The sequence below is a fragment of the Onychostruthus taczanowskii genome, unplaced genomic scaffold (genome assembly GCF_017590055.1).
Source record: "Onychostruthus taczanowskii isolate IOZ18803 unplaced genomic scaffold, ASM1759005v1 scaffold83, whole genome shotgun sequence".
In the NCBI taxonomy this organism is placed as follows: Eukaryota; Metazoa; Chordata; class Aves; order Passeriformes; family Passeridae; genus Onychostruthus; species Onychostruthus taczanowskii.
In genome coordinates this window covers 406,741-421,361 of record NW_024506221.1, presented here as the reverse complement: position 1 = coordinate 421,361, position 14,621 = coordinate 406,741, and the positions used below count along the sequence as shown (strand labels likewise).

The 14,621-nt window shown below is 40.6% G+C and overlaps 1 protein-coding gene across 1 annotated transcript in view; it reads right to left on the bottom strand.

The window, feature by feature from the left end:
• LOC121346612 (chondroitin sulfate proteoglycan 4-like) overlaps nucleotides 1-12,257 on the bottom strand; it is a 33,463-nt gene extending 21,206 nt beyond the window's left edge. Inside the window, exons 1-5 of the mRNA XM_041424575.1 lie at nucleotides 12,078-12,257; nucleotides 6,808-6,971; nucleotides 2,636-6,196; nucleotides 1,320-1,790; nucleotides 368-544 (exon numbers count right to left, since the gene is read on the bottom strand). Of these exons, the coding sequence (XP_041280509.1) occupies nucleotides 368-544; nucleotides 1,320-1,790; nucleotides 2,636-6,196; nucleotides 6,808-6,971; nucleotides 12,078-12,156 (4,452 nt within the window). The 5' untranslated portion in view covers nucleotides 12,157-12,257. The remainder of the gene's footprint in view (nucleotides 1-367; nucleotides 545-1,319; nucleotides 1,791-2,635; nucleotides 6,197-6,807; nucleotides 6,972-12,077) is intronic.
• Between the last annotated feature and the right edge of the window lie 2,364 nt (nucleotides 12,258-14,621).

Genomic DNA, 14,621 nt, shown 5'->3' with positions numbered 1-14,621 from the left:
CTCAAGACACCTCAGCAAACAACACAAAAATATAACAAACATCCAGGTGCAAAGCATCCACCCTCACAAGCCCTACATCAGTCCAAGAGACTTCACATAACTTTAAGATTAAAAGAATGCTCATTCAGCCATCTAGATAAACTTTACAACAGCCAAAAGAGTTCTCCATGTCTACAGTCTTCCTAAACACAAATACTATGTACTGCCTCCTTTCATTAGCATTAATTTCCCTAAATCCAAGGAATATGACATATTATACTGACTATCCTCCCAGATACAAACCTAATAGTCTGTTATTGAAGGTGCATGAAATGGCATCAGAATTAATGGAATTAATTTTAACACTCCAAAAGGTTGACAAACATACCTGAAGAATTCTGTTTACTTTTACAACCGGAGCTTCATCATTTACTGCAGTAACAGTTACAAACACTGTTCGAGGTAAACTCTGTTTCCACAATTCCGTGTTATTTACTATCACAGTAAAACTGTCCATCAGCTCTTCACTATCATCATGAACATAGTAGATTAATTCTTGTTCCACCTGAAAAATACAACAAGCTGAAAAACTCAAGAGGCTAGAAGAAAATAAATGTCACATTGAAAAAAATTCTAGTCATGGCTCTCTGTATTTACTGTATAAACATTTCATTTTAATATCAGATTGTACCTCTATCTTTGCTCCATTCACAACAGTCAATTTTACTCCTCATCTGTCCATTCCTCTAGTCATACTATCTTGCCAGTGTTGGCACTCTTTCCTTCCTCCTGAAGGAAAAATGGAAATCCAACCCCACTATATTTAACAATGTTTCCTGGAATCTATAAACTGAACACAGTGCTAGTGTGTGACCTATGATACCATCTTGCTTCTTGGACCTAAATGACTGAAAATTATTGTGCATATAGTGGCTATTTGTGAGCAAAGAAATTACCTAAAAAAATTACTTTTTTTCCACTTTTCTACTTGTTCAATCTATGTAGCGCTTCCTCTGTTTTTTTTTCAAAATGGACCCACAGTCTCACATTTCCAGAGTATCTACAATTCTACTTGAATATGAGTGGCCCATGAGTCTACTGTGGCTATAGTACATTAGTCTGTATCAATAGTGCCATCAAGGAAGTGATGCAGTTCACCACAACAAGGCAGCCTCCCTCCCCACTCCAAATGACCAGATGGAAAAAACAGAAAGATCTTTAACTTAAGGCCAGAATAAAGCTCAAACTCCTATATCTCACTACCTCTCACAAAATCCCACAGCTTACAGCAAAGCAAATAATTAATCAAGACTAGGTCTAAGAAGATCTAAAGACAGTACCTGTTTTCTGGTAAACGTGGCTAACTTTATTCCAGGTACACGAGAGTTTTCAACAAACCCATGTTTTGGCTGCTCAGTTAAAATGAATTCACAGCTGAGTCCTGCAAAGTGTCTACTAGAAATTTTTAGATAGTCTTCCACCAGGGCTTTTGAGCCCCCTTCAAATACCGTAAAGTTCCGTATTTCCAGTGGAATCATTCTGGGGATGATGTCTACAGAGATCTCTATTCCATTCAATGTTCTGACACCATTGGTCACATCCAGAAAAAAATGGTCATCTAGTTGGTCAGAAACTGTGTGCACATACTGAACTTTGCCCTCGTCGACATCTTGCTGTGTGAAGCTCAAAGCTGGCTTTTGGTCAGAACTGAGATAACTTTCTTCCGAGGAAAACTTCCGAATGTATCCATGTACTGGAAGCTGTCTTACTGTGAACACAATCTCAGATGGAGGACTATTTTCATGAACAACCTTAAATTTAAGAACATATCCCAAAATTATTCAAATGGAAGTGGGAGAAATTACGTAATTCTGAATTTTTCACTTTTAACTCTGGGATTGTCTACCTAACTAAACTGGCACTTCTTAGTTGGGTTACACAGTTCCCAAAACAATACAATACCTTAAGCAGACACACGTTAAATAAAGGTGGCATGGGAGCCATTTTGTAACCCCAAATATGTTTTCTAAGTTTTTTTAAGGAACGTACTGCATAATTAACCACTGGCCTCACATCTACAGATCCCTGCCCGAAACAAGGAACTCAGGATTTCAGTAACATGCAGCCAGAGCCCTCTCGCGGTGGTTCCTGGAAGGCTACACACAAAAATTGGGCAGGGAAAAATTAATCAAACAGAAATGGCCTCAGGTTTATACTTTTTTTTTTTTTAATTTTGGATGTAACTCTCAAACAATTTTAACTGGGCTAGCTCCAAATTAAATCAAACAAAACGCTTTCTTACTTGGCATTTCCCACTAGCTCAATTAAGACCAATTACATAGAGTACAAATAATTGTTACACCTAAAACAAAAATATACATGCAGAATCTCCAAGTGATTATTTTCTTATGCACCAATATGTAATAAAGTCAAAGACTATGGCCAGTATTTTCTTTAACATGATCCATTTTCCTTCCTAAAAATGGATGCTTGCTAGTGTCAGTCTCTCCTGAACTGAACACCCACAATGCAGTCATATTAGTGGTAATCAAAAAGAGTTAAAGAGGAGACAAAAAATAAAGACACTGCCAATGACTAAAAAAACTGAGGAAAAGTTACTACAAGATTGGAGGAATGGACAACATGGTTAACCTACTTGCAGTTTTCCTTTACTGATTTTAACTGGTTTTCCTTCTTCAACCAAGAGATTGTTTTTGTTCACAATCCTTGGTGGCTGCTGATGACTTTCCAAATACACGCGAACCTGTAGTACAGCATCCAGATGGACATCTCCAGCATGGACTGTGAAGTTAAATGTGTCAGTAAGGTTGTTGCTGTCGTCATGTCTGTAGGTCACATGTCCCTTCATCAGATCAAGCTGAGTAAAGGAATCCGTTAATACACTATTCACATATATTCTTCCGTATTTTGGGAAAGAGAGTATCTTGTATGTAAGCTCATGATCATTTCTTATGTCTTGGTTTGTAGTAGCACTTAGATGAGCTGTTGAAACAGTTTCTTCTTTCCCTTTTTGAACCAACAATCCTGTATTATTTGCCAACTTAACATAAGGATCAGTGGCATTAACTTCCAGAAGCAAGGAAGTATAGTGCTTACCATCTGTCACAAAAAGCACAAAACGCCCAAAATCTGCACCATGGTGTATAAACAGGACTTGCTTTTGCTCCAGGTCCACTTGCTTGAATTGATAGAGTCTATGCAAAGTATCATTTGTGAGCACCAAATCTCCATTGGAAATACCACGTCTAGTATATAGCAACTGTCCATCATCAAAATCAGAATCAGGATCATGATAGCAAAGATCTGCCAAAGTTAATAATCGCTGCCCATTTCTCACTATGTCAAATATCTTATCAATTACGCGAACTGGCTTCTCATCATTCTTCAGCTGGACAGAAATAAAGAATCTGATTTCTACTGACAAAGGTTCTACTTCTGAATCAAAGTATGCCCCCTTTCCTGACTCTTTGCTGTAAGCTCTGACAAGAAGTTCATCAAACATGGTCTCAGAATCGTCATGCACATACATAAGGCGTTTATCAGTTATATCTTTATTAGTGAAAGTTGTAAGATTGTCATTATTCTCAAATGAACCAGAAAAATTAGTAAGTTTTAATTTCCCATGCTTAGGAAACTGTATAACTTCATATTGGAAAGTTTTATTATCTGGTGTTTGCACAAATAGTTTTGTACTTGTTATTAATTCTCCTTCCCCTTCAATAACATTAAGGCCATTGTTAGTCAAAATAATGTTTCTGAAATCTGATTTGATGTAGACTTCAAAGTCATAGAAATTTGAATCCAGATACTTTGTAGAAATGAGAAATCTAAATGAATCATAGTCTTCATGGTACTGGCTGATTAACTCATATGCCACTTTTCGATCAGTAATATCTTTTTGGCTAAAGACTGAACCTCTTTTCAAAGGCTGGTCATTAAGCAGTATCTGTCCATTCTTTGGTACGGACAGAAGTTTGAAATGAAGCTCATCTTCAGGTATTTCTAGATCTGCAATCACAGCAAACAGATTATCAGAATTCAAGTACTTCTTTTTTGGTTTTTCAATTTCTAGAGGAGCATGTTTCAATAGACTATACCTTAACCATTTCACTCTGATTGGAAATGTATGCTCTTCACTGATTCTGTTTCCTATCCTAACTTTGAACTTAAATTGTTCCATAACGTTTTCCAGCTGAATTTCTTTAAAAGTGCTACAGTATCTCACCCGGTTGCGCTGAACAGAGCGTTGAGAAAAAGAGCTGACTTGCTTCCATGCCCCCCTTGAATGCTGCCTTTGGACCTGACCAAAGTGAGGTGGCTCTGTGATCTCGTACCAGATCTCCAGTTCCTGTAGGACAGCATTTATTTCAACTGCCAGATGCCTAGGTCTTATAAGAGTTGTAACACCTTGGAGAAGATTTATTCCTGAGTTGTTGACAACTCTGTAATCCAAAGGAACTGCCATGACTCGTAACACAACAGTGTTGCTCACCTTCTCACCATCACTTGCCCTGAGAACAATCCTTGAGTTCCTGACACCTGTGTGAACAAAGAAAATAGCGCCTTTGTCTAAATCCTCATTAGAAAAAGTAATGATAGCTTTTCCAGGATGCCTTGAATTTTCTAAAAAACCTGCATCTGCATTCAGATTTCCAAGCACTGAAAGTGTGAGACCCACAGAATCTGTATCTTCATCTACAACTTTTATCAGATCATTTGTCAAACGTTTCTTTGAGTTCTCTAAGAGAAGAAGCAAGTTTCCCTCAGGAAGTATGATCTCAGGTGCATCATTTACTGGAATAATAGTAATGCTGAACATATGCTGCTCATTTCCATGTAAATATGGAGAAACAATCTTCTTACTGCTGGCAGAAATGGAGAAATTAAAATAATCATAAATGTCCTCAGAGCCATCATGGACATACAGAATCTTCCCTTGCCACACATCCTGCACAGTAAATGTATTTACCTCCTGCAACGGTTCAACATTCAGCTTCAAGCATCCATGAGAGGGTGGTTCCTTTATATCAAAAAGAATTTGTGACTGATTAATTCCTAATTTCTGAAAGTCTAAGTTAACTTTAATATGCTTAGATTCAAGTGAAGCTTGTTCGCCCTCCAGCACAATCAAGTTACTCAGAATTAAAAGGTGGCTTTTGTCTTCCTTGCCCAGAGAAATCGAGCTTTCATGGGAAATGGCAAATACAGGAGCTGCTTTCACAGAAGAGTTATTTTCAGCCATCTGTAAAGAAAGATTTGTTTTAAAAGAACTTGGCATTTCGCATCCAGCTGAAATGTCCTTCGTTACTAGAACATTCTTCAGTGATTTCTTTTCTGAGTTGGCTTTCAGGTTCCTTAAGCAGCCTTTGAAGGAACCTCCCCTGGCATACTTCCCAGATACTGAGATTAACTTCATCACTTCGGATCGTATGCTGTCATCTACACCACCTACAAAGAAGGATCCCTTCAGAAGGGGCAACTTACTCTGGGGAGGTAACGACTTTTTCACAGTTTCTTCATCCAATGTTAGCTGCAAATATTCTGCAGTAAATTTCAGTTTGATGTAGTGCCAACAACTATCATTGACTGACCTACGAGAAGAAAGATGGATTCTACTTTCAGGTTTTCCAACATAAGCTTTAATTAAACCATCTTCCATTTCCATTGCAATGAAATCTCCCGCTTGCCCAGGATGGTAAAGCAGCAAGCCACGTGCAGCTGAGGTATGTAAGGCATACTCAAAGATTCCCTCATCGTCCACATTCCATGATGGGAAAGAAATATAGGACCTGGAACTGAAGAAACTAATGGGCTCTTCTTCACCTGCAAAGAATTCATCACTGCACCCCACTGAAACTTCATGGATGTTTCTGAAGCCAGGAGAAGGTCTCAGAGGCCTCAGAATGTCTAACTGATTGAATGACACACCATCAATACATCCTCGGAAACTGGGTAGTGCTCCAACAAGGTAGGGAACGTCGAGTTTACCAGTACCACCTATGTAGACTCCATAATCAATGTTTAGTTCATAAAGAATTCCAGGCATTTTTGCACTAGTTCTATCATGTTTATCAATTACCAATGTGACATTATCATGTTCATGATGCAGTTCAACCAGGTGCCAAGCCAAATCATTCAGCTGAGATATTTTCTGAGAATGCAGTACTCGTTCTCCCACACCAAAGTTAATTCTCAACTGCAAGAGACAGAATTTTAACTATAAAAATCCAAAATCATCTTTTTCACAATCATACATTAAGATATAGCTAATACATTAACTGTCATATCTTTTTGCACTAACCATATAATTCACAAAATAGATTTGAAAAAATAAAACCCTAATAAAATTCTATGCAGGTTTACTTGTCATCACAGATGTTTGAATAACTGCAGAAGCAGCAATGGACTCCTCTGCAATTCTGCTAGAAACAGCAACTCCTGAGAGCCCACCTGAAAAGTGATCTTTCAAAAACTCACCTTGCAGAAGAACAATTACTCAGATCCAAGCATTTTCTGTAATGCTAACATCATTAAATCTGAAATTTTGTCTTTGCTGAACCTCATGCTTTGAACACAATGATCTTGATTTTAAGATCTAGAGATCTCAAAGGCTTTTTGATTATTGTAAGCAATTTTGATAATCGTAAGAAATAAAAGCCATACTTTGAAATTATCAATTATATTAAGTGACTTTTCAATTTCTCTAAACAGCAGCTTGTTTAGCTACCTTGTTATAGATAGCAGCCTTAAGAAAAACTGTGATAAACAGAGGCTACACATAATTTTAGCCACAGTTATAAAGCATACCTGTACATATCCTGAGCGCAGCTCCATTAAACAATAATCGGTCTTCCCAGCTGCAAGTAGAAGCAGCCCCTGTGGCTTGCTTGTTCGAAACTGCAACTGTAAGGATGTCTGAGGGGATGCTTCTGCCATGTTCAGCTCCACAAAGCTACCACCATAAAATGATACTGAAAGAAATAAAGGAAAATAAATAGGAAACTCAATCACACACACACACCAAAAAAAAAAAATCTGTCTTTCTTATTCATACCTATATTATGTAAACAATTTATATTATTTTCTATATACTTATTCACATACAAATGAAAATAAACCTCAGATATCAAATTCACCAGTCCAAGCAATTTAATAAGAGCCCAATGGCCATACCAGAATGGACAAGGGATGAATACAGTCCAGTTTTCTTACCTCCAGCAGTAATGACTGGAACGGTAAGAACCATGCAATTATACTGAATACTTTCAAATAATCCTTAATTTTTGTTTGTTTGTTTCAGGTCTTTTCCTGAGCTTCACACCCAGTCTATTTTCTAGGTACCACAGACTTTCTCTCTGTAATACTCCTCTAGTTGCTCTTTGGAAACATTTTCATCTACAACACGCTCTTACATCCCCATCAGAGACAATCTATGTCATCTCTACAGAGAAGACACACAAGTCTCCTATCAGCTGTGTCATTTTCAGATGTTTTCATCCCTCTCTTCCAGACATAACTGCCCTCTTGTTTCCTGTATACAACTTCCAACCACCCCACCATCCTGTTGGCCAGTCACTCAAATCTGTACAAGCCTCCTTCATTGTCTTCTCCCCTCTTTCCTGCTCTGAGGAACAGTAACACCAGTAAGAGTTTTCATTTGACTGCTCACTGCTTTTACCATCCCCATTATTACTATTTTGAACAACAGATATCCAAAGACCAAATCCTCCAAAATTCTGCTAGTAACTTTCCTCTGACACATAAAAAAAAATCAATCATTTACCACTTCTCCTATTTAATCAATTACTTAATATACAAAGCCCTCCACTCCAGTGAATGCTAAAAAGCCTTGGGCAGCCAACTTTTTATAAAGTTTGAAATTCTAAATCTTGGACTCCTTGCCCACCCCCATCAAGAAAACTCCAAGGGGTTTGTAAGGAACTCTTTAAAGAAATCTTATAGATGCCTTCAAAATTGATCCTTCTCATTTGTGCATCTTTTATCTTTTGTTATAATACCTACAAATTTGAGTTACGGATTTCAGGCTTACAGTCCCCTGGTAATTCTTGTTTTAAATATTAGCATAAAATCTGCCACCATCCAGGCTTCAGGTACCAGAGAGTTTAAGCATGAGATCAGATATTACCGTTAGCAAGCAAGTTATTTCATCACCAAGTTTATTTTAGGTCAACCCCCTCTCCTCCCCTTCCACCACCCCGAAAAAAGGAATTTCAGTATAGGAATCTTCCCATTAGCAGTGAACACCACTTAGTTTAGCTTCTCTGCAGTAGCCATGCCCTTTCTGAGTGCTTCCCTTATAATAGTAACTTCATCAACCAAGCATGGACCCTCTGCAGGGCTTTTGTTCCTGATGTACTTAAGCAGGATTCAGTAAAAGCTTTGATTCCTTCAAGCTGATCCTTGACCTTTTTTTTTCCAGACATGTCTATTTTCAAATTCTGTCTGCCAAAGTTTATGATGCTTTCAGCTGTGTTTGGACACAGCTTGTAAGAACACCACCAATTAAATATTTATTTTGCAGTTTTTAGCTTTTCTCATTTTAAATAATTTTCTCATTTTGAAATCAAGCATTACTGCAGAGGACTTCTGAGGTTTAAATGTTCCAGTTCCTACATTAACTGTCCCCTTGCTTAATCTAATACACTTGGACAACTCCTATGAAGTGTGACTTTAACTCTGACTCTGAACTGGATTCTGTGCAGAGTACAAAATCAAAGACCTAACTTAGTAGCTCATTCATGAAATAACAATCAATAATAGTATCTAAAAATTTGCTATAGGATATATAAGTAGCTTTCCCAAGAAAAAGATTTCAGCAAAACCCACAGCCAACAACTATGTAATATCAAGCTATATTAAGTACCCAGAGAAACACAGAAAAGTTCTTTACATTACTGAAATACACATATTTCTTCCAAAGAAAGAGTCACGACTGTGCCTAGAAAACTTGATCCCAAGTGGAACAAAAAGGAATTCTTCCCCAGCAGTTTGCTTCTAGTTTAAAAGAAGCTTTCATCAAATAGCTCAAATACACCTTGCAGGGTTTAGATTAAATTTATACACTGAGAGGACCTATGTTGTACACAAAAATGTTATTCTGTGGGGTAAATAAAGAAAGACCTCCTCTTTAAAGCAAGTAGTGGAATAACATAACTAGAGACAAATTCCCCGTATAAGGAGAAACTAATAAGACAGGAAATAGGTTAATTAATTGTAATGTTTTTATATAATGCTAAATTAATATATTGGATTTCAGGGGAAGAAATTAAGCAGAGAGACTATGGATTACTCAATGCAATTTAGAGTAACTCGAATGAAGCTGTGAAGTCAATATTTTGCAGAGTACCACTGGAAAACAGTTTGATATTTATACTATATATGAATTTTATGGAAAAAAAAGAAACTCAGGTTAAACCTTCTGCCTTCTATAAAACACTTCAGAGTCAGAATCCATCACTGAAGGTAGGGCAGGTAGTCACTGATCCACCAGTTAACAAGATTTTGAACCACCTACAGTGCCTTGGCATGATTTCTTTTACAGCTAGCAGAACCTTATTTTTAATATTATTTTTGGACACATTACTTGCTTATCACAGATAAGATCAAATTCACTGTTGAGACTGAAAAACATCACCGCTACCACAGAATACATAATATGGTTTGCTTACAAATCTTACACTCTCCAAAATATGGTGCTGATATTTCAACCCACAGGAACTAGGTTAATGAAGCTTTGTTACAAGGACAAATAGCAAATGTAAGCAGCACAATGAGAGGTGAAAAAAAACTCCAAAGAATCAAAATAGGACACTTCATAATGAAAAAACATTCCTCCATTTTTGTCAGCTTATCTAAGCTGGTAGCAGATGACACCAACAGCACATAACATACACAGGAAAAATGGAAGTGGAAAAGGAAGCTGCCAGATTCACTGGGAATGCCCTTTAAGGCTAAATATAACAATTATTCAAAAGGGAATTCTCAGGGTTGTTTCACACTTTCTCAGTGTAAAAATTAGTGAGATTTTGAGGGTAAATCAAACACTACCAGAGTGTGTAAGCCTCTTACAGTCACCTAAAATGTACACAATGAAAAATATCCCTATGCTGCATCTACAAACGCTTTACAGACCAGAAACTATGTTTAAAGGTCCCTTTCAAACCAAATCATTCTATGACTTCCAGATAAAAGACAGTCCTGTAGTTAAAGAACTGAATGTGAAATGAACAGTGCTGATGTTATTTTCTGGTTCTTTTACAGAAACTCACTGAAAATTGAAGAGTTGAAAAAGCCACTTAAAACCTAATTTCAGTGCACTGCCTATAAGAAGCTCATGGGGTTTTTTTCCTTCCCAGCCTTCGACTGTTTTCTGCCCTTTTGCAAGATTGCCTCTGGGTGAGGTGATAGCTGTAACAGAACCTGGAGTAAATTAAGAGAGCTGGATTTTAACAAGCTCTCCTGGTGGTGAAGTCAATCACATGGCCTAGCAAATCTCAGCTTGAAGGCAGCACAAGCAGAGCATCACAGGTTTGTGCACCTATAAGCAGCAGGCTTGTGTCCCTACCAGGTGGTTTGGAAATGTATCATCTGCCTGTGCCTTGCACTGCCTGCAGCGCCAGGGACAGAGGACACTACTCTAACAGCAAGCCATAAAGCACCAGCTGGCCTAACACCACTATCAGTAATATCCACAAAACCCTTTGTCATGTCATTTAAGACAATGCCACTATTACTAGATGTTGCCATTTCAGCGGCACGCAGATCTTCTGACATCCTTGATATGTCTGAGACAACTCTTTGAAAAATAAAATAATTCCTCCATCCACTCTGGCTGCAGGGTCTTCACTCACAAAACTGAGGAACATCACTTAGAGCTCCATGCACTGAAATTCTCTCATGGAAAGAAAAGATGGGTGTATTTCATTTACAGTATCTGAATTTGATCCTTTCATTAATCTCTTCATTAACTTCTGAAGTAAAAACTATTTTTTAAAGGTTACAATTAAATATTATTTAATTTCTAACCAGTCTTCTCAGCTAGTGAAACAGATGCCACACAACCACAGAAACTGACCACTCAACATTTTTAAAGAACGTTATAGCGATTGGTTTTTCTCATACGGGATTGCATAGAGGAACAGAAGGTGGGTGAAGGTGGACGAAAAAACACACTTCTTCAACTGCACGCTCAAGCAGTAATTTTTAAAATACATAAGTAATAAACTTTACCAGTCTTTTAAGCTCAAATTGCAATGTACTTCAAGTTACATCTCAAGAAACAGAATTTGCAGGTTAAGTTTTTGGTTGTTTCAATGGTTTTGATGACTGCCCGAGACCCACACCTTAACGTGCATGACTACCGGCGAGGTGCCTGGCCTGTCTTGAAAAAGATGCACAAGTCTTCACGCACAAGACAGCCTAAGCTGTATGCTAAAACTCAGATACCTGCAGTTGCTGGCTGATACTTATCATCGGGACTACTAGCTCACACACACGGAGCCGGAATATTCCTGTTTCTACCTCAGCGCTTTTCCTCATAACATACTACAATTATGATAAGAGGTGGAGGGGAAAAGTTTACATTTACGTTGCTTGCAAAGCATCCACACAATAAAATCCAAAGTTTTTTATTAAGAAGTCTAGCTGTGTCAAGTCTCAGCGTCTGTGCAGCAGGAGGGGAGGCAGGCACAAGGCGGGCTCACACCCGAGCGGACAGCTCGGCCGTCAGTCTAAGGCAAGAGGACACCACGCCTTCACAAAATGCCCGCCATCCCACCACCTGTGCGGCCGCCTGTACCGCCCGCCCGGCCCCACTCCCGGCCGAGGGGCTGCGGCGGCAGCTAGCCCGAGCCCGGGGCCCACGCCGCCCTCACCGGGCTGGGGCAGGGGCAGGGGCACGGGCACGGGCACGGGCACTCCCCGTCGGGCTGCTCCTTTCGCGGGAACACCGGCGACACGTCGCTCCAGCGCTCCGAGCAGCCCCGGCGCCGGGGCTGCGGCCGGGCCGCCCCTTCCCCGCGGGCGCAGGTGCCTTCCGGCCCCCGCCACGGCCCTACCTGCGAGAGCGGGCCGGCCGGAGGCCAGCAGCAGCACCAGCAGTGCCGGCCGCAGCAGAGCGGCGGGCACGCCGGCCATGCCGGAGCCGCGGCCCGGCCAGGCTCCCCCAGCGCGGGCGGCGGTGGGGCCGCGGCGCAGCCCTGGGGAGCGGCGGGGAGTGTCACAGCCCCGGCCCCTGCTCCCCGCCCGCCACTCCGGCACGGCCTGCGCCCTCCGCCCTCCTCCCCTCCTTCCCGCCCTCCTCACAGCGCAGCCCCTGCGCCGGCCCGCCCCCGCTCCAGGAGCACATGCCTGAGACAGGAGACGGTGCAGTGCGTTCCCATAGCCTGGAGCGCCTTTCACGGGTGTGGGTTAGTGCGTGCTTCGGGTGGGACCTGCCCACACGTGGGTTACAGCTGTTGTCAGTACTCACCCACTGCGCACCCTCTGTCTCCGTGGCGTGTCGCAGGGGGACATGGCGCAGTGGGACATGGCGTGTCTCCATGGCGTGTCGCAGTGGGAGGCTGCTCTGAGGGGCCGCAAACCTTCCCCTCTGCTGGCTGGAGCATCTCCATCTCTCGGAGTGTTTGCATGCTGTCTATAAAGAAACGCATCACACGGCTTTAGCGAATAGACATGTTACAGGTAGACCAAACAATGGTTTCAGAAGCTGAGATGATCATAGAATCAATTAGGCTGGAAAGACCTTTGAAACTGGGGCCAATCTATGACTGAACATCATCATTTCAACTCCACCATGCCCCTGAGTGCCAAATCCAGCCTTTCCTTCAACACCTTCAAGAAAAGGTAACTCCATCATCTCTCTGGGCACCCCATTCCTATGTCTAATCACCCTTTCTATGAAGAAATTCCTCCTAATGTCCATCCTGTACCTCCCCTGGCACAGCTTAAGACCATGTCCTCTCATTCTGTTTCCTGGGAGAAGAGGCTAACCCCCACCTGGCTACAACGTCCTCCAACCTAGTTATAGTGATAAGGTCTGATTATAACAAGTACAGGTCCTAAATTAGAAAAAATATGCAGTTCACACCTCCTCACTGCAGTCCTGTGCTTAAAAGCACAAAGTGTCAGCTTAGAAAATGTTTTTAAAGAGCATATTTCAGCCAGTCATTTATAAGGCTTTACCACACTTAATTCAAACATACTGACATGCCTTGAGTTAATGATCGGTGCCAGGAACTGCCTTGCAGTCATAAAATTTTCTGCGATTTTATCAGCTAGCAGGGTGCATTGCAATGTGTCTCAACAGGTCGGTTGTTTTTTTAACTTGTTACTCCCTTACATACGAGACTGGAATCTGTGACCTGAAATATGACACTAAGCAAGCAAAGTAACTGAGATAGCAAAACTGAAAAGAAAAAAAAAAAGAAAAATGGTGATGGCACGAATATCTTTTCTGGGTCAGCTGTCTGGTTCTTCTCTTCCTTTGAGGTTTGCAGTCAGCATTAAGTCTAGATTTTCCTTAGAAATTTTTGGCAGGCTTGCTATCTTTACAGTTTTAGAATAATATATGTGACAGCAGGGGGAATCTGTGCCCAGATGGAAATCATAGAGAGGGATCTTCCCCTAAATATCACTTAAAAACTTTATTAAAGATCTCAAAGGTAGAGGCCTGATAAACTTCATTCACTTCAGACTGGCACTCAGAGAAGATTTGAGAAAACCTGGAAGAAGGTATTGCAAAAAGCATCTATTTAAGATGTGAACAAGGTCAAAAAGAGGATTTAATGTGGGATAACAATTTATAGCATGACTGATCCTGGAAAAGCAGATCTCCAGATGCGCATCAACAAACCCCTGTGCTGCAGCAGGGAGGTCTGGGGAAAAGTTTTGCCTTTGCATCATTCACCTGAGTTACACAGGTCTCACTTAACTTATCCCTACACAGTGCAGAGAAATTTGCAGGGAAAGTCATTGGATTATACCTCAGAAGGGACCGCATCACTTGCACTGTGGGCCTTGAGAAGCAGTAGTCAAAAAATACTTCAGCAAGGTGCTTGAATGGGGAGCACAAGGTATGTAAAGGAGTGTCCCATACATGAGAGGGATTTTGGGATGTGCACCTGGTGAGGCACATGCAGGAGGACACTGTGCAAGAAGGGGGCACGTCTGTTGTGGACCAGGGCACCACTGGCGGTCTGAGTTCAGAGAAGGAAAAATAAATAAGCAATGTTGCTGGGCTGAGCTACAAAAACTTTGTGAATATGAAAAAATATGAACAAGCCATATTTTTTTTAATACTTCATGATACATGGTGTAGGATGAAATTTGAGAATATGATGCAGTTATTTTAGGTAATCTATTCATGTTATAGCTGCCAGTACAGTCACAAAAATGTAATCAGTCTCTAGTGAGTAATGGCAGGAATCACTGAATTAATACTTTCCTTAAACAAAATAATCTTCTTTTTTGTTTGCTCATTTAAAATGTGCCTTTTGTCCAAAGAAAGGCAATTGACTCTAAGGCCAGTTGACTCAGAGAAGGGGCTGATAGAGCCCAGAGAAGAGGAGGGTCAGGGGAGTCTAATCAATGATTCTATCAAT